At 32.0% G+C, this 24947-nt stretch overlaps 1 protein-coding gene across 1 annotated transcript; it reads left to right on the forward strand.

Annotated features, from left to right (window-relative positions):
- The first annotated feature begins 617 nt into the window (after positions 1 to 617).
- Positions 618 to 24316, forward strand: spz3 (Spaetzle domain-containing protein 3). The gene is made up of 8 exons (XM_069111147.1): positions 618 to 991; positions 5797 to 6291; positions 6701 to 7195; positions 8275 to 8506; positions 19570 to 19694; positions 20576 to 20866; positions 21538 to 21663; positions 21732 to 24316. Exons 3-8 carry the CDS (start codon positions 6714 to 6716, stop codon positions 21922 to 21924), a joined length of 1449 nt encoding a protein of 482 aa, XP_068967248.1. The 5' UTR covers positions 618 to 991; positions 5797 to 6291; positions 6701 to 6713; the 3' UTR covers positions 21925 to 24316.
- The last annotated feature ends 631 nt before the right edge of the window (positions 24317 to 24947 follow it).

Here is a 24947-nt window from a genome sequence, read left to right on the forward strand (position 1 = left end):
CGTAAGAAAACGTTCTTTTTGTGAGAAATTCTCTTCTTCTTTCTCTCTATCCAACTCGATCCTTGCCGAATAAATGATGAACGATCTGCAGGCAGAGATAAGAGAAAACGTAAAGAGTAAAATTTGCTGATTAGAAATATAAAATATAAAAGATAAACAAAGAAAGATATAGTCGATATAAAACATACGAAATGCTAAAAGTGATTTTATGAGATGCGAAAGATTAGTATCGCGGAATAGAAAATAAAAATAAAAGAGCGAAAAATTTGCTTTGCCTTTTAGATTTGATATTTGAATGTACATATTGAATAGCATTAATATGCAAAGTATATATGAATGCCTATATAGTACATGCGGCTGAACTGCGCGGACTAAAAAGAAAGCAATCGTTTTTGAACATCGACGAATTTATAGAAAACGATGAGAAAGAAAACAAACAGATGCTCTATTAAACGATCTTCCTACGAGAAGGTGAAGCAACGATCGAAATCGAAGGTAGGGAGCAACGAGACAGAAGAGAGGGACATCAAGGAACGGAAAGTGAGAGAGAACTTACAGGCTGCGCTACTCTTCATGATCGAGGGACACCTCTCTTTATCCCCATTCTGTGTAGAGTTGGTTAAAGTTAAAACGCTTCTCTTTCAGTTGTCGCTCGCCAACGTAGCGTTTCGCGCGGTGTCACGCACGCCTCTCGGCGATTTCGACGAGCTGCTCGTGTTTTGCGCACGAGCAAGCACGTGTTTCGTCCTCTGCGAATGTATTTCCACGGATTTCTTCCTGCCCGATTCCACCGGTTAATCAATCGCGTTTTACCGTGTCACGTACTTCCGTCTTTCGTTTCTCTCTCGTTCGCTTTCAGCTTCTGCTTTTCGCCCGAAAATCGATCGATTACCAAAAGTGAAAGCAACGGATGAGATTTTTGGCGTGTTGCCGTGTTTCCGTTTTAAGTTTGTCGAGCTCCACGAGAATCTAAAACGCATTACTGAATCCGGTAAGTTGACCGTCGAATTTTTCGTAACAATGTATCTCGGTGATGTCGATGTTCCACTTACGATTAAAGAGCTTCTTCGACAGTGCCGAATAAGATAATCGATATGTTGGGTAAACATAATTTTTAGCGTCGAATTAACCTCATGATGTAGCGGTATTCCAGGTGCTCGATGTGAAAACGAGACATACTCGAAGCGATGCTCGATATTTGTGTTTATTTAGAAAAATTTCTCACGCACTTTCATGTCTCTACGGCCACGTATGTCAAGGTACTGCATTTTAACATCTAGGAGTATACATATGTTTCTGTTCAACTTTAAGTTCAACAGAAAGAAACAAAGAGTTAAAGTTCAACTTCACTCACAGTTCTCACTTATTCCAAATTTTATCATACGTATCTTATACGTTTATCCTACGAACCCCTCGTTTTTAATACGAAGCAAGTTAATGAGAAATATTTACAGACATCGTGAACGGGTTCTAATCCACGTTCCGGACTAACTCGTATACCCTTGAATCATCGAATACTTCAGATTAGCAACAGCCTAAAAGCATTCCGTCTCGAAGAAACTAGCATTTTTGTAATCACATCGGAAACTATCGTTAACAGAGGATGTACCATACCAGTGTCTTTTATTTAATTAATCGCTAACACAATAAAAGAGAATAGTACCTTGAAGACGATAATGAAATTGATAGGTTGAGTTTAATAAGTGTATAAGAACGAAAAGGAAAGCAAAGCTATCCGTTTTAACAAACCGGACAGTGGGAGCGCGATTTATTTTTAGGTGAAAGCACAGTTTACATACTCGATTTCGAAGAAAGCGATTCGATGAGCGAAAGTGACGGACGGTCAAACTTGTTCGACTATGGTCGAATTTTGTCGGTTCCCCGGTAAATCAACGGAGTCATTATCGCTTTCGCATCTCACAGGCATCTTCGGAAGACACGTGGTACACGCGCGCGAATCCCATTCTCGTATGAACAATTGCGTGGCCACGCATACGCCGACGCGTTCGCATAATTTTCTTTCATAAAGATATTAGACGACACTGACTGTCATTTAAAGTATACATATATATTTTTAAACGGATATACAAATGTCTGCTACGTCGTGAGTTTATCATCGCATTTTATTCATTTTCACGGCTAGTTAAGATTATTTCAAATAAAACACGTGCTTTGAAAGTATATTTCATATTTATCGTTCGTGCGTTTATTGCATCTACTACTTGCCTCGATTACTCTTTTAATTAGTCGTTAGTAACATTTATAAATTATGAACACGCGCTTTAACATTTTGTCTTTAGCCATTTTTCTTTTCTCTTCTTTTTTTGTTGTAAGAACGTGTTATATATCTTTAGCGAATACATATATATCTGGTAAATAATATATTTAATTGTACAGTAAATGTAATTTTTTAATTTTGTGCTAATACGTGTAATATATATGTGCCTTGCATTATAACGTATAATGTGGTTATTTTAATGTTAAGATGCTTTCCATAAATGAATGAAATATGATGTCAAAAATTGTATTACCTTATATAAATGAAATTTATCTTTCTTATATACCGTATATATAAATATACAATATATGAACACTTATGTATTCGTAAATAATTGATTTTATTATATATAGATATCACGAAGTGCAATAAACATACGTTTCCTGAGTGAACTATAAATATAACATAACCTATAATTTATATTTTATTTACGTATATTATAATAGTAAACAAGTTAATATATACATATAATCGTTATCATTATTTATACATTACTGGGTACATTACTGGAAAGGTGTAACATATGTATGTAAGTACACGTTTTTATAAAAAAAAAAAACAAACACGGTTTATAAGATAGAACGCGTTAAACAATTCAAATGAAAAAGTGTAAGTAAAGCGAAATCAGATTTATGTAAAACTTATTGCGAGAAAAAACGTTGGCAGGAAATTTTTATTTGCAATGACATCGTTCAATGACATAATTTTAGCGAATGTCTGTTCAAGTAGAAAAACGAGGGTCTTAGAATCAAGGATACAATCGTAGTTCTCCGAATGTTAAAAACAAATTGTTCGAGATACTTTCAGAAGCAAATAGGTGAACGTGTTTTTAAGTTTCCATGAACTTGGATAACCTAGTTTAAAACACTACGATCTTGTTTACGAAGTATGGTTTTATGTCTCGTATAATAAAATAAAGCGACTGATGTTACGTATGGGATCAAGTAAATATAACGCGAAAGTAAAGTAAATGTCAAGCAAGTCGATTAAAGTAAATGCACTTGAAGTTCCGAATATAAATATTGTATATATATCAATTAATTTTTATGACATTATTTCATGCAACGCGAAAGTAAAGTAAATGTCAAGTAAGTCAATTAAAGTGAATGCACTTGAAGTTCCTGATATAAATATTATACTAATAAATTAATTTTTATGGCATTCTTTTATTGTTCGATAATTAATGTTTCCCTTATGAAATTTTCAATCGAAAATTGACATATTTTCTTTATCGCTACTAAGTAATGGCTTGTAGTAACTCTTTTCTTATTACTTTACGCGTGCATTATGTCAACATTAAAAATCTTACATTTACAACATATTTCCTATTCATATTCATATTTTTAACCATATTACACGAAACTCGTTCGATTACCTTGAAATAAATTTTCTTGGTACTGTTTAATATATATACACAATATGTATATCACGCAGAAGTGGGCGACCAGATATTTGCTTGAAACTCCATTTTTGAGAAAATGGAATTAGAAAAGAAGAGACTAAGTACCGATTTAATTCTTAACTAGGCACGATCAAACTTCGTTTATTCGTAAACGAGATCTTGAAGGAAAAAAATGTGATTTATCTTCTATCTATTGATTATTTATATATGCAGTTGGGTATTAACCAAATTTACGTACATGTACATACTTAACAAATTCTCAGACTCAATTTTCTCAAGGACGAAGCGTTTCATAAGAAAATCGTATCCCACATTTTCGACTTATTTCGACTTGTTTTCGCGTAGACTCACTCTCTTGTCCATTGAACCATAAATCGTGATTAATGGAAGGGAATGAAAGAGACTTGTTATTATGGATAGGTGTATTGACGTAATTCCAACGTCGTGATATGACACATTATTATCAGATTAGGACATTGAGGTTTTATAAATTGATACTGCTAATTGTACGTCATAAATATCATTTGTCTCATCACGTTACTTCTCGACAAGTGCCATCGTTATAAAGTTATTTATTTTACTTAAAGTCGCATCAGCTACTATGGTCATTAGCGATTATTTTTATTCCAATGATATAGTATTTCTATTTTATATTTCGCTAAAGTTATATTCAATATATAATGTTATTAAGATATATAGAGGTACTAACACTGACATTATCTTGGATCAGCATCTGTGTATTTACCATGCCATAATTTACGTATAATTGATTATCAATTAAAATAATATTTTAATTCTACTCTATATTTGAATTAACGGGATAAAAGATCGCGTGTGTTTGTGTATTCTTTACGAAATTTACGGTTTGTAATTACTCAAATTCCTCAAATGCTTCACGCAGTGACGTTTGTGGCAACGCTATTTCTTTCGAAGAAATAGTCTAAATTATTAAAAGTCTAGATACTTAAAAACACAATGTCGTCCATTGCAAGCCAATTAGAAAGGCACGCGGTTTGTACGCAATATCCATGACTACATTGTTTTTTGAGACTTGTCGTATTATGAGTAACGCTGCGTAACCTATTCATTAGATAGGTCTCACCTCAGGTAATTTGAGTACCTTGAGTTGTTTCTACCGCGGTATATGCTAATTTAAGATTGTGATACGTCGATATTTGAAAATTATGATTATGATATATTAAAAATTTGGATATATTAAAATATCTATTATATTATATTATTATATTATATTATATTGTATAATATCTATAAAATATTATATGTAATAAAATATCTATTGAAAACAGTATATATCCTGTTTATACTATATATTAATTATATATTAAAGTTCTTTGTCGTATAGTAACAACTAAGAAAACATTAATAATCGCTATTATTAGGTATCATTTTATTTCTATCTTACATATTTTCTATCAATATATAAATATTCCTCTTTCTTTACTAATTCTTTACAAATTATTAACACACGCAATGAAAGAATATTATTGATATTAATTATTATCGATTACAGACGACTTTGTAATACGTTCAAAATACACATATTTGTATGCAACCGATTTCTTTGAGTGAATTCTGAAAAGTTGTTCGAAAAATATAATTTTTATAGCTTGTGTTATAGCATAATTTTGTCACTGTCGTTAAAGTGGCATGTCTAATAAAGCATCGTGGGCAAGGCAAATAAGTAATTCTTTGTATCGTTAACCTGCATATTTCCATAATTGACATTTATAATATTTTTCATAAAAATCAAATTTATTATGGTACTATACGACATTCTGTTACGAAATTGTTATATTTTTCCATCCAGCTTGATTTCCATGACCATTTCATTTTCTTGTACTTCGCTAATGATAATCCTATGTTTCAATCTTTCTTACGCTTGAAACTATTTTTCACCATTATGCTTTATATTTTCCTTAAACAATTTAAAGGTAGAAATCACCGGTGTAAGTTTACCAGTGGTATTTTTAACGAAATGTTACACAATACATTTATTTATTCCCTGCATGTAAAATTGTGGATTTACGCTCGATAATGGTTCACGCTTCGGTGAGCGATACATTCGCGAAATATTGATATTTCTTTGTCATTTCAGGTCGATCTCGCGGCAACACAAGCATTACGAGAGAAAAAAAAGAGGAAGGAAGAAGCCATTAATCTTCGCCGAATAATCTTAATCGCGTTATCTAGAAAAATTTTAACATTTCAAGTTGCGAATGATCAACCTATATTTCAAGTATCGACTATGTTGTCTGATTTCGTAAAACGTAGGATAGCGTTAAAAATGTCAGTGAAATTGAAGCGTGCTTAAAGGAATTTTTCGAAGGTGATATAACACTTTTAAAGAAAGATTATAGCTGAATTTCGATGAAATCGATCGCTGAAATAATTAACGTACAGTTCGTTTGAGATCTTGAACAGTAATCACGAAATTCTCCGTTCCTGGTTGATCATGAAGTTTATGGTAATGAGACGTGATTTTGTACACGATCAAAATCACGATCATCAAAGCTGAAAGTGTAAAACTGAAAATTCACAATCGAAGGACGTGACTTTGTATTTCCTTCTAAAGTATCGTCCTGATTCTACGGTAAGTTAAGATATATTGAATACACATTTGAATAAATAATTTTATTATTTTCACCTTGAAACTTTAATCATATTTTTGTACACTTCTTTCTCGAATTTGATTTTCTACAAATATTATATCATTTTATTATCGAAAATTCTACACATTTGTGCATTACTTTTAACGTTTAATATTTTAGTATCGTAGTATTATAGAAATATGGCTCACTCTATATAAATGAATACCTATTATAGTGTTCATACATCAGCTGCTAAAAAGTAACAATAATATACGTATTTGACTTTAAATCGTATTTTCAGTTTCGGTAACATGTTACAGAAATAAAAAGAGTCCGAGCAAACTGTCGAATTAAATAAGAGCTGGAAGATTGTTTCAAAGCGATTGAGAGAATTTCTTTGTCTGTTTGCAGAATAAAAGTAAAAATGTCACTGGTCAACTTTACCTTGCCGTATCAGTCGGCAACGCCTACTCCATTCTTCTACGGTGGACAAAACGGAGGACAGTCGACAGTGAACAACCTTCGTTTGAATGCCGTACTTCCGCCTGCGCCCGCTCCAAATTTTAATGACCAAGAACCTTTCCAAAACGAACCGTATATACCACCCGCTGCTTATCAGCAGCAGCAGCAACAGCAACAACAACAAAGACGTCAGTCGACCGTTAACCGACAAAGAAATACAAACACGTTCGTCGAAGATTCGTCTTTTTCATCGACACAGGACAGTCGATATGCGAATTACAATCAAGATTTTCGAAGAACGCAACCACGGCAACAGCAACAACAAATGAGACCTCCTCCGTCGCTGCCACAACAACAGCAACGAGTTTCGGTAGAGAGGGATCAAGATAATTTTCGAACATCGAGAATGCCGGAACAGGAGAGCTATCCTGATAGACCTAATGGGTAACTTGCAAGATTCATAATATTTTATTATATACATTTCATCTAATCGATTCAATTGTAATCTCTCGTATTTGGTGATTTTTCGTTTAACTTTACCGTTATTAAGTTATTATCTACACTCTTCGTTGTCGGTGTATGTGGTCAACGATTTCTTAACTTTCGAAACAAAAAGGGGAAAAAGTGGTGCGAACACGCGGTCGCCGGTTGATGGAATTTTAATTTGACGAAAATGTAGAAATTTCGGTGTACGTTAAGGGAATCATAATTAAAAGAAAATTAATTAAATCGATTATATTACACGGTGACGCATAATTCCGTTCTTTTGAATTTCATATTTTTCCGTTAATTAATTAGATGGCAATACGTGTAATTAAACTCAATGTGCTATGTAGCGGAGTACACCAATATTTTCGTTTTAAAGCATCGTTTGTTGCCGAACCAGCGAAAGCATTTCGTATAGCAACCTTAATTGCTCTCGTAATTATTTATGTAACGATCAGCTGAATGCTTTCATGTTGCCTGCCATGCATTCCTAATGAATTTTTGACGAATATCTGACTCGTGTGTTCGCTCGTCACTGTCCTTCCCTCGTCCGGTCAATTATATCATCGATCCGTACATACGATATAGCTTCTTTCATCCTGCGTTACTTCAGATATGTATTATTAAATATGGAGCACAATTTTTTTGTCCAATTTAATAACAATTATCATAAAAGGACGTCATTTATCGTCCCTTTTTCAACTCGGTAAACGCGGAAAGTACGCGTTCCTGCTATTCTTTTAATCTTTTTTACCGGCATTAAGCTTGCATTCTTTTGTAATTTTCACACTTCTTATCATACTTTTACATTTTCTTATATTTTATTTCGTATACAACTCAATCACTTTTCTCGCTTACGTGATATTTTTTCACTTACACACACATATATATATCATAAGAATCTCTGAAAGGTTCGTCGAACCCGCTAGTGTGTTAAAATTGCACATCAAATTTACTTCTTATATCGTAATTTATAATTATAATCCTATGAAAGTGCCAAGTATTTCGTTGTTCAATTTTTGTTTATTTTGTTAAAGGTATACGAGAGTTAACGGTGAAAGTGGACCTGGTACAAAAACTTCGATTCACGCTGTTTTAGACTATGATGACGACTTCGACGATTACTACGACGACAAAGACCCAGAGATACCAAGGGACACTCACGTCACACCCATTCAAGGTCCAATCTTTTTAAAGAATGGCTCGGTCCCCGTAGTGCCACTGTATTCGTATCCTCAGCTAAACAATGGTACATTTGTACAGATACCGGTAAGTTTGAAAACAACATCATGGCATATAATCATTTTGCATGCAACGCTTTAAAAACGTCTCTGGAGAATGAGAGACCTTCACTTAGCAACTCTGTTGCCAAGTAGAACAAGTATAAGGACATTCGGTAATTAATCTTTCAAAATATTCGTATGACCTCTGTTGAATTATTTACAGTATTATATGTTACGATGACTTAAATGACGTCTTGCAACTGATACCTGTAAAAGTTTCTTGCAAAAAATCTCCGGCGTTACAGACATGACGCTAATGAGGTCGTGTGTAATTTGGCTTTCTCCTCTTCAGTTTTGTTTTTGTAAATGCTCTTTAAAATTCCCCGTGAACTTTCCTCGGTTAATGAAACAATGTCATTTTACAGCTTTAGACGGAGTTTTGAAACATGATATACTTTAATTTCGAATGCACGAACTGCATACACGTAGGTTTCGATAAAAGATAAATTAAGGTGTAAGCGAAAATCTGAATCGAAACAGTCGTAAAAATATGAAGTATATCGTCGAAATGTAATTCGTACATTATGTCATACTATTTAATTGTGTATGAAGTCTATTGTGTTTAAAGTATTCGTAGTAATATTATCAACAAAGTATTTCAAGTTAATACGAACAGAGAATGTGTAGCGACTAAAAGAGAGATAAACGTAGCGTAACTTTAAAATATCTTTCCCTTATAAAAAATTCAGGTCATCTTGTGTTCTTTTACATAACACTGCATGTTCTTTTTCACTGCAAATTTTTTGATAATGTGTGTTACGTGTATGTGTTTATGTAGCGTAATATATTACAATATAATCTATAGAGTAATTTGTCCAATTTACGAACTATAATACAGTCATTCAGTTTCAAAAGGATTGACACCAAGTTGATATAGTACCAAATATTATGGATGAAACGAGTTCAACTAAATTCATATTCGAAAGTGCTTTAATAAAGAACTATAAAGAGTCAAAAATTCATCGTAAAGTAAGCTAAATTATATAATACTTTTTGACCGTATGATTCTTTACAATTATTGACTGATGAACGATTGATTACTTACTGATTAGGAATACATCTCTAAATATGATACTACTAATATTTTTAATTATCTAATTTTTATTTTATAATTATCTATAAGATTATTAGTAACAAGTACTGGACAAAAAGGCGCCTGATTTTCTCAATCATCCATTATTTTGATCTTTTGATTCAGGATAGCTTAAAATATCCTTCGTCAGACCAAATTGAATAGAAAAGTAATTCTTCATGTAATTGTTCAAGTACAAAACATAAAACACTAATCATTATTTTTGTAGAAACCAAAATATGTGACTGAAATATGTATAAGTGCGGTGCAGAAATGACTCTCGACACCTGAAGCCTGTTAATAATGAAAATGATATTATATCGTGAAGGAATAACAAGGCAGCGTTTTTCGGGTATTGTTTAATTCTCATTTGTATTTTGATTTCCAAAATTTTATAGGACAAAGCGTGTCTGCATTTTTTTTACTACAATATACAGTTGCTTTCAACTTTTTCAAAAAGTATTTGTCACAAATATAACGATGATGTAGTTGGTTTTCAGTTTTCACTGGTTATTCAAACTTCTTCTTTATCGTTCTTTGATTATTTGGTATTTAATTACTCTTTATATGATTAAGAATATATTTACAATAATTATATCTTTCTATACAGATAAATAGTTTTGTTTAAGTTGAAATCGTACAAAATATAATTATAAATTACAACGTATAATCATTAAACGTTACGAGATACCGACTGTTTTAATATCATTTCGTTCATGCGATTCTTACGAATGCCGAGTGACAATGGTATGGTGTGACTCATAGGCTGTTGAGCGGAAGAATTCGTTGTGAGTAGAAAGTATACTGAGCTGTTCACGCACGAATTACGAGTATGGAATATATAAGTAGATTTCGTCAAGTTTAGACACAACTTTCAACAAATTTGTTAGATAATCGCGATCTCAGAATTAGGTCGCACGTTTGTCTCAACCTTCGTGACTAACGCGTTTTTCATAAATTCCAAATATCTGGCTCGCCAGCAGCTCACTAACTATTACTCGAAACGTTTCAAAAGTAACTCAAACTTTTAATTACACCTAGACGAAACGATTCAAACAATGAATTATCCACAATTAAAACTCAAGATCGTTCTTTACGATGAAAAGATCGTTCCGTCAGGAAGATGATGGATTTATTAAATAACGACAAAGCGTTTGCAGTTTATTAATTCAGAAATGTTTACCGTGATCTCTGCTGGCAGTTCTTTGTACAATTTGTTCCTTGAGAACGTCGCAGTCCAAGACTCGTACTTGAAAAACCGTGGCTCGTGTTCGAGGATCGTTTGAAAGGTGATCGAACGCGGCCGTGGCTACAGGAACATTCAAAGTCTATATCACTGGCGTGACATTTTCTTGGAAGCACCCATGACCCCAAATATCTTCCCTAGAATCTCGCAAATGTACGATCGGTCGAGTGCATGTACTTCGCTTACACCTGCCCAGCTGTTTTGCACGTATCTCCTCTTAGTTGTGTGATCGTACATTTCTGTAAAATTGCGCACCGTGCAAAGAATTCCCTGGTGCGATACCAACTTTAAGGTCAATCGATGTACTGGCATTGAAACAGTAACCCCTTGACCCGACGTTCCATTTCTTGTTAATTTGTTTAAATCGACAAACCAATTTATCATTACATATTTACTTGCGAAAGACAAACGGTAATTTTCCGTTATCTATTACCATGTCTTTGGTTAAATTTATTCTTCTCGTGAAATTGCTTGAAACTTTTATATATGAAATCAATATGAAATTACTTTAGACTACTACATAAGATCAATACTATTACTAAGATAACGCTACTACACAACACGCAGTAAATAAAATTTGAATTTACAAGCTTTCCGATTTCTAAATTTAATGTTACATCCTAAAGCGTCATTAAATGCTTGTTGTATTATCTAATAGTTTTATCGAGAATTGAACATTTTATTTAAAAATTTCTAATTATGTAAAGATATATACTATTTCGTCTATATAATTGCGATTTGAAAAGACGACTTACATTGCGCTTACTTAAGAATAGTTAATAGTGTATAACATAAGAACAAAACAAATTTTGTTTTCAGATCATTAGGAATTATTAATAAAAATGATTATTACGTGCGCGAATGAAATTTTCTAGACAACGATTCTCAAACAAATATCTGTCGTATAGAGATAGAACGGAACAATCTAATCATAAATCTCAGATCTCCATTGTTGGATATTGGGAAAAAATGTCGAGCTGGCAATCCGGTTTTTCCAGTCTATTCGAAATTAAAATCGAGCATGAGTCTTATATGACGGAAGATACAAATATTTCTCTATATCCACGTCAACCGCGCTCTGTTAGTAGTTAATAGCTTTTTATCTGTAACAAACATTAATCTTCAGCCATTTTCAAACAGTAGTCTCTTTTACTTAAATTAATGAACGTAGTAATTGCAAAATCGATGTTACTCCACCCCTTGTTTACCGAATACGGTTTATATGACATATGAAATATGGAATTATATGAAATATGATTAAATACAAAGTCACTGAAGTGTACAAAGCCATCCTTTTACTAGTTTCCATAAATTATTACAGCATCTTGACCAGTTTTTCCTTTATATTATTCTCTATAATCAATCTTATTATTTATAACGAAGTATAAGCTAATACAATCGTCCTTTACGCCAAGTTTATGCTTCTCTGTTATGCTGTCCGCTATTACGCTTTGGCCTTGCAGAGGTACTAACATTTAGCCTACATAGTACGTGGAACAATTCTGTAATGCATCCAGTATTTAGAAGATTAAGAGAAGATAATGCTCAATTACAAGTTGATCGTTTATTACACTCGAATCTCGTGATATATAATTAATCGTAATTACACGCAATAAATGTCAATACGATGTCTCTTTTCTTCTTTCTTTATCTTGTTTTTTTTTGCTTCGCATAAACGTGTTAAAATCGATTCGTGATCATCGATTGTGAAACGTAGCGATATAACGATGTAACGATGTAACGACTCGCAGAATCGTATTACAGTTCGGAAGCGTTCTGGTCGATGTCCTCGGTCTGATCACTGAAAGTTAAGAAGAAATATGTTTAACCTTCCACGCTCATTCCACAGTTCCACGTGATTCTTGCGTCGTTTTACGACTTTACGACTTCGTGCGGGCTGTTTTTGTCAGTCGCCGTAATTAAGGTATTCCACTTCATAAAAGTAAATTGACGGATTTAGCTCAGATATGCGGTTCACGAGTGAGATATGTAGTTATTGAAGATAAATTTAACACCGAAATTAAGTTCCTTGTTTGCAACTATGACTGACATAAATATTGTTCAGGTCTACTCTTAATCATTAGTAAATGCTTTTTTACATACGGTTCTGGTAGTTTGTATCTATTTAAATGTTTTCTTCCCTTTTTTAGCGAAAGCGGGACTATAATTTAATTGCGCGACCTTAGTTACGAATTTGTTACTTATATAAATTTTTTGTGTATATAGGTACAATATTATAGATAGATATATAGATATATAGAATAGACGTAGCTATTATATTATCCATTAAATAATATGGCAGTAAGATGCGTGTAATTTATTATTATTATTTATTTTATTTAAAGCCGCGTAATTTGTTGTCCCGTCTTTGAACGGCTATTCACATTTATAGCAACTGTAAAATTGTAAAAGACAAACTGTAAAATAAAAAGAAACCAAATCAGCTACTCGAATTGTGCAATTTTGCGTTATCTTTTAGCCTCGTATGTGATTTATATAAAGTAAAATTATCATCGAGTTTGTCATATCGAAGTATTCCTGACTTACGAAGTAGCAAGCGAAATTGAAATTAGTGACCGACAGCATTTCGAAATACGAATAGCTACCGACTTTTGTTAATGACAGAAATCGTTCAATCGACTCAAAACTAATGCGATTAAACTTAGAACGTGATTCTAGTATTTGCTTCACCACTTGTCCAATATAAATGTCTTCATTCGAATGACGAAATATTATAATTAGTACCGATGAACCTATATTAAGATTAACAACTTGCATTTATTATTTATTCATTTGAAATTGCTCGTTGACGGTACAACATTGCAGTGATATTTGCACATATTGTTTAAAATAAGCTCGTGTGTCTCTGTACAACAAGTAGATGTGCTTTTATCAACCATGTCCATTGAGTGTCAGGAGGTTATTGCTAACGTTAATAGCTTCATCGATCTTTCCTCTTAACTGTTTGCGTGTATCAAGCTTTTCGATTAGACATGTCCTCGACATCGTAGCTCCAAAGAGAAGAATCTGAGGAGGATAAGTCAAATTAATGTGGAGGTCAGTCTATCTCTATCTGACTCTTCCAATCTATCGATCAGCAAAAGTCTCATTGAGCAATAGTGTTACGTCTCTGGTAACACAGTCAGGTGGATCATCGTACTCGTCCATAAACGATGTTGTATTTCTAATGACGCGCTATCTAAGCACAAGGATAACCAATGTTGCAGAAGATCTGTTTGAGATACTCCTGTGAGATAGTCCTTAAAGAAATGAGATCCAACGAAAAGAATGTCTGCTAATATATATCGCACATTTGTGGAAAATCTGTACGTGAAAATACGTTACTGCGTACGACTGTGGTACTCTTGAGTATATTTGATGTGTTCAAGCGTGGGGATTTCTCCTTATTTGTACCATCGTACCAAAAATATTTAAATTTGTCTAAATACATTAATACTTCGATGTATATCGCCTTATCTCGATAATGAAGTTGAATCGATTCATATTTATTGTATAAAATATTTTTTTTTTTAGAAAAAGACTTACCAGACGTAATGGCGAAGTTTCTCCACGTATTGGTCATCTTATACGTTTTTCAAAAATTCGTAAGCGGTACAATAAACTAATTTATTATATGCATATTTTTTATACGTAGACTAAAAATATATGAAAGACTATCTAGGTATAAATATGTATTTTGATGCTTTAAAGTAAACTTTTAAGCAAACGATGTTTCACACGGATATAATTTAATGCGTTAAATAATAATGACGCATAAAATACGCATCTGTGTTGTTTTTTCTTAACAGTAAAATAATCTTTAAATAATAATATTCATTTTGTACATTCCTTATAGTATGACTAACCGGAATTCTTTGTCTTACCTTTTTTCTAAATTTTAAGTGCCTTATAAATTGATCATAGGATCTATGATGCTGTCGAAACCTTACTGCAACCTTCGGGCTAATGCGAAGTACACATATCTATGACAACGACGAATATTTCGCGGCGATATATTCGCAGCGGTATGTTTATATGTACTATACCCAAGTATTTACGTGACAGTCTATGTGTTTGTTCACGCCAACGCAAAGCAAGAAATTTCTACTAACACTGCAAATATGTAGTGTCCTTTTTTCACGTTGGAATTATGTTGCTTTTCTCTTTCGCTGCTGTTCCTTTGTTCGTTTTAACACGCAACAAAATTTGCTACGTAATTAATAGAAATTGCTAGAGATCGTTTAGTCAAATGATAGAATTGTTTAAAGGCGACGAAAGTGTGAAAATGTTTCTGCTTTACAATTTAAAATATGGTATTTTTCGGTGTAGAAAGCGAGCGGTGAGATTGCGCCGAATAGTAAAATCGACTAACTCAAATGTTGAATTAGCTCAGATCTTGTTCATTTAGTCGTTAGTCGGTTGACAATAGCGTATTGTCAATATTTATCCACATTACGAGATGTGACTGGCAACTGTCCATTTCAAGCCTTTATTTAACTGCTCCGCTTTTCTAAGTAGAATAGACAGGCAGTTCAGACCTCTCAAATATACCTTCAAAAACTGCACAAGTTACAATCGTGCTAAAAAGAGAAAGTAAAGTTTATTAGCAATACGAAAACGAAAACTTTTTAACAGATTATCTGTTATTAAGTAGTAACTTATGAACTTTATGAATTATTTTATTGCAATTACTTAAAAATGGCATTGTTTTCTATAAGTGAACAATACAAATTCATTTGTCGTTTCATAAGTAATTTTTGTGTAAATAATGAACAGCATTTTTTACTAGACATTCTAATTCATTATTTACGTAAATAATATAAAATTGAATTTAATACAACATTCATCCCCCATTAATTTCGTACATTCCTACGGAATAATAAATAGTTCAAAAAAGTGGTAAATTTATAATTTTGTTCAACATTGTATGTATAAATATGTGTACATACGAACATGTGAAATATACATATGATTAAAAGGGTGTAGTAGGTATTTTTGCTTATTTTTATTATTATTTAGAGATATTGTTGGTTTGTTAGTGGAATCATGAGGTTGGCGTAGAGCAAAGAGTATCGTGATGAACAAATATAAAATATAAATATTTAAATTTTATACTTAATGTTTGTAAAAAAACCCAGCTACATGAATAAAACAACGTTATATGAGAGAATTTTCTAAACATTGGTAATGTTTGGAAATTTTTCAAGAGACTGATGGTACATTAAATAAATAAATGTTTTATTATAGTATGCCATAAAATCAACATATCTTACTTAAATTGAGTAAGTCATTCAGTTTTATAACTGTCCTTACGCAACCGACATGTGATCTTCAGATTTCATCATGATTACATGTTCATTAAGATAAATAAATGATTTAAAGCACTTTTGTAATATAATGTTAATAAAAATTGCATTTTTCATATTATGTTACAAGCTAATAGGAATAAAAATTTGCATTATATATTATACATATAATCTCACGTTAAATGAAACCAACCTTTTTATCGTTAACTCGCATAGTTATTGCTAATAAATTTATATTGCAAAATCTTGGAGCTTATTAAATCATTCAGAAGTATACAAAATTCATTTTCTTTCTTTTTTCAACTAATTCTATTTAATATTATTACATTTTAATATTTTATATTCCCTGCGGCACACCCACACACACACACAGAGTATTCATAAATTGCATGTATATTAAACACACAAGTAAACAAATAAAATTAATGGAAAAAGTTTCGCTTTAACAATATTTTCATTCTGTATAATATATTTTATTTCGTTGCTTGTATTGCATTCTGAATACAGAAAACAGCACATTAACATGCAAACATAAAAATTGGGTTCTTTTGTAAAGTGTTATTAGTGGGAAACATTTATTTGGTAGTAACAAATGTAATAAATAATTATTTTCTTTACGCAAATTTCTATTTCATATATTGTTTCGTACAAATAAGATTCGAAATACATACAAACAATTTAAAATCTATTATATGTGAGCAAGAAAATATTAAAAGGCACAGAGATCTAAAAATATTTTTTCATTTTTTTCTTATCAAATCACTTTTACGTTTATTTCCTCCTTTCAGCAATTACAGATCTCTATGTTATATAATTTTCTTCAGTATAGTAGAATAAATTATTTTATAATCCAATAATTAAAACATCCGCATAGATGTTATTATATTTCTTCCTTAGACAGAAAGTCGAGCTTAGCATATGTTTCATTTACTCATATCAAAATCGCATACAGTACAAAATGGTAATTTAAAACTAATAAGTTTTGTGAATATCGTAGGTATAAAATAAATAATATTTATATGAAAGTAATTTATCACAAAAGATTATAGAAATTTAAGAATGTACTATCGTATTGTCGCGATAAGAACAGATCATTAGAATTTACTTGAATTTAATATCCTACTACCTCTACGAGTTTATACGACTTTTTCTTTTCGATTTCCTAACTCATATTAAAGTACTTTCATATTCACAATTACCATTTACATACCACTTAACTATTAATCTAACGCATTAAAAAATTGCAAGACGAGTACAGTGAAATAACAGAGCTATAAATCAATATGTACCATAAGTGTCATTTTATCTGTTTGCTTATCACATGTAACTTAATTTTTTAATTCAATTCGTGTGAGAGATTGCAATTCACTGACGTAGAAACACGGCGTGATTCATTTCTGGCGGGCAATGTATCACGTTGCTCATACTTTCCTCATACGTGCGACGTTCCAGACTGACTCGAGTCACTGAATGACGCCTACTGATTCTTCAACGGAGCCGTGAGTGTAGGACGATAATCATTAACGGACCCGATTTCCGGTACAAATCAGCAATTCTATAATTATAATCATTCGTGGCGTTGATCGCGAATGTACGCGCGTTTATATAAAATTTACAATACTTAAAATAGTTAAATACTTCAAATCGAGGATATATCGATGTTGAAGCAATTCGTAATTTAGTATTCACTACAAAATATATTCAATCCAATTATTAGCGAATTATTAGTTTTGTATCATTTTTATATTGCCTTAAAAAAATTCTCTATTATTTTTGAAAGCTTGAAATGACTTTCATCGGATACATTCTTTACTCGTCACGATGCACTTCAAGTACCATTTTCATCATACTAAACAAGTGTTCTCATCCTTTTAAACGGAAGTATAAGTAACTAACTGCTATTCTTTTTTTCTCAGATTTTTTCATAAACAGAGAACAAAATTTTTAAGCCCAAATGTTACAACTACACATATCTTCCCTTTGAATGTAACATGAAAATAGAAGCTTTCAATGAATTTAAAGCGTAGACATAGTTAGAATATACAGATCTGATAAGCATCGCTGATATATTGCTATTTTCACAACTTCAGATTCTATGTAATAACACTGTTCCTTTAATTCTATTCATAGAGTAGGATGATACAATTTTTGGTATTGTTTTGGAACACGATGTATATATCTTTTACAAGTATTCAAATATTATATTTATATGTTCAAATAAATATAAATTTATATGTTCAAATATATATTTGTATGTTCAATTAACTTAAATATAGTTTACAATGTTTTTTCATATCGATTTTCATATATAAGTTTATTTGTATGGACCATAGATAAACTCCAAAATACATCAAAATGCACAGAAGTAAATGAGAATTTTGATTTTGTATAAGTTAAACGTTGTGCAGCGATATAGATATAAAGTTAGATATTATTAAACATTAAATTTCACTTTTACTACATTCAGATACCATACCACATCCAGATACCATACCACATCTACAAGGAATCGCATAGTGTCCGCTTTTATTCGATCAGATCCTGTGTCTTCGTCCTGCGATCTTCGTATGCGCATTTCGATTATTTTATTTCAAGTCAACATCTGTCGCGCCGAGACAATTGTTTCCTCAATGAAGACGTCCTTGCGGTTGATCGTAGGTGTTTCCATGACATTACCGAAGTGCATTTTCCGTATATCTTTACCATCCTTATTCTACAAAGCATCTAGTACGAGGACGCGTAGGCCACATACTATACAATTTACAAAATATGTACATGTCGTACCTCGTATCGTTATTGCGCAGGCAAATATTCTCTGATTGAAAATGTTTCACATTTCTTTGATACGAACCTTGATTGAATAGAAATAGAAACGACCAAAGGGTGGTTCGTTTGGCTCATGTCTACAATACGAACGTGTACGACGATCGAAATGGTCAAACACGCCCTCGACTCACACGAGGCGTGGTTGTTTGATGTCGATCATTTTATGCGCATATCTTCGTCATTCGTTTATATCCTAACTATTTAGTATTTCTCCGCTCGTATCTTGAATTTCTGTTTTGAAAACTACAAGAATTTTATATATTCTATCGCAGTATTTTCTATATTTTATGTGGAAATCTTTCGCGACGAAGTAAATCGCATCGTATCATGTAACGTACGAGTCATTACGTTCATATCGAAATTGCATCTTCTATTATATCGACTAATATTATACTGCTCCAACTTTTTAGAACAATCTTTCTCGAGCCGTATACCTATTTACTGTAATTACTAAGTAAATATACAACATAAGTTTAATCGATATTAAATAGCCTCATACTTGTAGCAACGAATAACGAGATTTGTGATGTTTATATAGTTGACAACAAATTATAGAATAAAATATTGCGAATTTAAGACACATTATATTTTTGTTATAGATTCTTTGGACCGCACTTTCCGTTGCTCTGGGAGTCGAATTGAGGGGAGATTTGGTACGTGGTGTACCGTGCATTAAAAAATATCATCAGCTGTTCTGTCCAACTGCCGGAAACACATATCCAATGTAATACTTGTAACAACAACGTAGTAATATTTTACATTTACGTTATTATCTTATTATATTACCTGCCACGTATTTAGCATGTAACTAATAGGTATTTGTTATGACATAAACGACATAGTTAGAGTTGGATGTAAAATAAAAGAAGATTCATACTCGTTTGCAATATCATATGTCATCACATGTAATATTCAATATTTCGTAGTAACATTTAACGTGATACTGTAAAAATAGTATTTAACGTAATTAGTTCATAATATTACATATAACATTATTAGCAATACAATTAGAGATAGTAGAAGCAAGGTATTTTACAGATATCTTCAAATCTTCAAAAACAACTTTGTTTACTAATTATTGATTTTTCTGTAGGAAAATTAAAATTTTTGTAGAAGCCACTTCAAAACTGAAAGAAAAAGTTTGGCTGACAATGAGCCGTACTATAATTGAAGCATCGAGAGTAAAAGTGGACTAACTTCGACTCAACAAGCTGACTCGTTGTCTACAATAAATGTGACCACAAAATATCCAGCGCAACAGTTGATTTCGTTATGTTATCTGTGTTTGATGCAGACAAATCGAGTTCTTACATGTTTATATAATTAATACAGCTTATTGGAATAAATGATCGCTATAAACACAGATTCAAAAGAAATGTATCTTCGTCCATTTCATGTCATGCTTTCAATGCTTCAATTAAAAGTAATAATATTCATTGATCTAGTTTACAACTAGATTTCCCACACCCTGAACTTTGTTACGAAGAATTATATTAGATTTCCTATACAATTACGTTTCATTTCATGCAACATATTCCTCGCATTAAGAATTTTTAATAGGTGTTCATAAGATAATAAAATTTAAAACGATAAAATACTTTTTAGAGAACGGATAGAACGTTTTATTGACGAAAATAAGGCGTTAATGAAGAGAATGTACGGTGACTTCGAAATGAGTTCAGGATACGGTTCTCCGACAAGAGAGCCCAGTCATCGGACACGTAGGAGACGAAAAAGTAGAGAAGCTACAAAACATGATATCCCCGATGGTGGACCTAGTTTTCGCGACGAACTGGATCCGGAAATGGAGGCTGATGGTGACTCATTTTTTGCTAATATCAGAAAGACCAGAAATCCCCGACAATCTCCTGGAAAGAATCGAAATGACAGTGGCAGGTACTTTCTTCGAGAGCTTGAGTTTATAAGTTCACTAAAAATCGTTAATGACAAGATACCACTATTCCATAAAATAATAATTCGAATTGATTTCTTTCTCCTTCTATCGATGCAGTTTTTTACTTATAGGAAGTTCCACTTTTTTTTCTGGCCAAAATTTATCAGTATATCCTACGTGTATAAGCAAGAAATAAATATTATACAAAAATAGGTCGTTTTAAGCTTCGTTATAAAATTATAACAGAACACGACAAAAGGAAAAGATTTGTAGCTTGTTTATACCACTGCACCTTTTCGGATGTAGAACTTGAAATATGAAAAAGTTTATCCAAGAATTAATGTTGACTCACTGTCGACTGGTAAATTACATTTTTTACCATCTACATTCTTGTATCCATTGGCGGGAACAGAGGACATTTTAAAATTGTGTATCAACAAGGAGTAATTACGTGATTGTCTCTCTATAGTTTGCATTTTTCTTATAACTTTTTAATAAAGCTCCAAATAATTTATATTTACGTAACATTTTTCTATTATTTATAATTACAGGAAAAATGAGAAATATTAGCACGAAAACAATACTAATACTATCGTTGTAGATAGAAAAGAAAATTACCACGACAAATAAAAACATGGTAACGTTAAGTATTAAACAGCCGAATATTTTCCAGAATCGATGCATGCGAATCGAAGGTGGAAATTGTAACTCCTTATTGGGCCAGCAACAGCGCTGGCAAAATTCGTGCCATTGTAAACACACAGCATTTCGAGCAGGCCATTCACCAAGAAGTTTGCTCGTAAGTGTGCTTTCATACGCGACTTTACGTGAAATCGAAACTTTTCTTCAAAAACTTTCCTCTTGCAGGAAAACTCAGACAAACCGCTGTACTGGTGATTGCGGTTGCGAACAAAAGTACAAGTGGCACCGACTACTTGCGTACGACCCTGACAACGATTGCAAAGGTATCTTCATGGATTGGTTCCTTTTCCCTTCCTGCTGCGTCTGTAGATGCGACCCGGTTCCGAGCAAATTTTCCTCATCTAACAGTCGAAATTAACGTGACTTTTTACGAGCAAGAGTCTCTTACAGTGTCACGATCGAACTTGTGATTCAACTGCGATTACAAAGAAAGCTAGATCACTGTACGCAGATTGATATTGTCTTCGAAATGAAATAGAATTGCAGCAAGAGAAACTATCATCCTTTTGCTTTAAGCAGGTTTCAACAACGCCATCGTTTCGATAGGATAAAACTCCGCCACATTTATTAAATTAAGCATAACAAATATGTTTAATTGACGATTATTACATTTCGTCGCTAAGAAAATCCGCCTTATTTATGAATATAGTACTAGAAACTATTGGAGGAATTTCTACTATTCCCTTCCTACTGAGGAGCGTTTCTCCCTTTCTTTGTCGGATTATTATGATTAAGTTATATAAAGAATTAAATAAACAGATATAGTAGATTATAAATTAGAATAGATATCATTATTTTCCTGCAATACTTTTTGGTAATGCGAATTAGGGAAAATTTGTTATATTATTAGTTGACTATTGTTATCTATCTTCATTTATTGTAAAATAATACTTATCAGTGATAAACGGATGTTTATGCATTTATGGGAAGTTTCAAGATGCAAAAATGTACAGAACGCACATAATACACAGAAAGATATTGTACGTACAAAGTACCGAAAATAAAGTGCTGCTTGTCATAAAAATCTTCAAGTTCCATGTTTTCAGTAGTGTTTATAGAGATACGTATTTGCATAAACATTCACAGTCTAGTGATATCGTATTTAATACAATTTTTGTTACTAATTTAATGATCTATCGAACATCTATCAGCAGTGTAAGATCAAGGCAACTAATTAATAAGGAAAGGATAGCAAAAAGTAATATGAGAAGGAACAGATGCATATTAACACATATATTATGTACTGTATTGGCTGTAAATTATAAACAAATCAGAAATAATTATGAAAAAGGGTGTCCTTTGGTCATCTGAATTATGTGAATAATATCACAGCCCGGTTTAGCGATACATGTAACTAATATAAGTATAGCATGGCCGACTTAAACGTATACACACCATCGAAAGAGCGAAAAAAATGTTTTACGTAAAAGTTGTTTGGAATACGTGAATTTTTGAAATTCTTATTACCCATGATTTGAATATTAACGCGATTTGTTATGTATTATAATATTGATGTCACTTTATTACGTATTTCAAAACGAATTCAATAATGTTCAATAATATTTTCTCAATAGTTAGAGAAATGATAGAGTGTATCCATTTAAAGTAGACATACTGTACGTATAATAAACTCGCCATAGTTTTATAATTAGCAGCTGTGTATTTATGCGACTCTTGTTTATTTCAATTTTCGAATGACAATTACAATAGTTTTTTGCAACTATGTTTTTACATATTATATCGTGTTATGAACATTATCGACGTAATAATGTTCGAATTGCTATTGTGATGATAGACAACAGCGTTAAAAGGAACAATAATATTTAAAACAGTAAACAAACTATAATACTATTTTCGTAAACCTTTTAAACGTAACGAAAAAAGATAATAGTAATAAGATAGATCCGTATTTCAGTCAGTTTGTTTAATGGTAACGTGACAATACTAATACAATTCATATATTGGCGATCAAAATTTTTCAGTTTTATATCTTTATAAATACGTAATACGCATTTGTTGCTTTCTCCTGTTAATTACAGTCTAATTTATCAGAGAGAATTTGCTTGTGATCGGCAATTTCGCTATGACCTTCCCTTGCAACTAAGATACTCGACGCCCTCGTATCACTTTAAAGCAGCATTTAAATTTTGGTGTATCAAGGTGCAGCGTATTTCGAATGTAAAAACAGGAAAAACTCGTTCCATGGTACCTTCGGTATGCTTTTTTATACGATAGACAAGATAATTACATTCGATTGAAAAGAGGCTTTTCTGCTGCGCAACCTTCGCGTTTTGTCCTCCATCGTTCACGTCGACATTTTTTTCCCTCCTTTAGTTTAATTGTAAGTAAATAAGTAGATATGCGCGGTCATTTAGTTGGAATGCGTATCCTGTTGTCACAATCTCTTTCTGACAATCTAGAAAATATAATTCTCAGTAATCGACGATGTTATTTCTTTTTCGTCGGAATAGTTAGATCATTATATTCATTACCCGTGTTTCATTGTTTCTTCTAGGATATGGATCTTCAAAGTCAAATACCGTGTAACGAATCTATATAATTACTAGCGTGTATAAATGTAATTGCATAGAAACGTTAAACTACGAATTAGAAAAATATTTATTAAGTTATATACGCGAACCACAAACAACGAAATCCAAACATACATATGTAACACATTATATTCCTATATTCGGTAAAATAGAATTTTGTACATACGCGAAATAAATTCTGATTATTATTCCCTGGAATTTTGTGCAGCGAATTATTACAATTATTGCGTGGAACGTCTAAAATATGTGATCTAACCGAGTTTCCTGGTCCTATGTAATGGCTAACATAAGAGAATAATAATTTGGATCATTTAAGATATGTAGGTAGAAAAGGATAGAAGAATGACAATTTCCATGATCAAATAAAAGAATCGAAAACAAGAATTAATTCTAATACTTCTTAATTATTATAGATATAGAAATATAGCTTTTATATTATAAATATAGAAATATATTCATTCTCAGTGTTATTTTATTGAAAATTACTAAACGTTAACTGTTATAAAATTCGACATTCAAAAAGTAGTAACTAGACTGCAGGTATTTGTACGTTTATGAAAAATTTCAATCTATATGTGCAAAATAATAGATAACATGCAAATTATAGAAAATATTTAAAATAAAATACGAGTTATGATATATATATATATATATATATATATATATATATATATATATATATATCATATATATATCATATATATACGATGAAACAAATCTCTATGTCTAAATTTCATTTCTTTAGTTACGTTAATAAAAATATTTGAATTTATATAAACATTCGTAATCTAACGATGATATCCCGACACAGGCTGTCATTTCTTCATTT

Source organism: Bombus flavifrons, chromosome 4 (assembly GCF_040668555.2).
Source record: "Bombus flavifrons isolate JBK064 chromosome 4, iyBomFlav1_principal, whole genome shotgun sequence".
Lineage (NCBI taxonomy): Eukaryota > Metazoa > Arthropoda > Insecta > Hymenoptera > Apidae > Bombus > Bombus flavifrons.

What these genes read in the sequence shown, in the direction of transcription:
- spz3 (XM_069111147.1), top strand. Translation starts at nt 6,714, where the DNA reads ATGTCACTGGTCAACTTTACCTTGCCGTATCAGTCGGCAACGCCTACT. An exon ending in GTACATTTGTACAGATACCG is followed by an intron (nt 8,507 to 19,569) that starts GTAAGTTTGAAA and finishes TTTTTGTTATAG; the next exon opens with ATTCTTTGGACCGCACTTTC. An exon ending in GCCGGAAACACATATCCAAT is followed by an intron (nt 19,695 to 20,575) that starts GTAATACTTGTA and finishes AATACTTTTTAG; the next exon opens with AGAACGGATAGAACGTTTTA.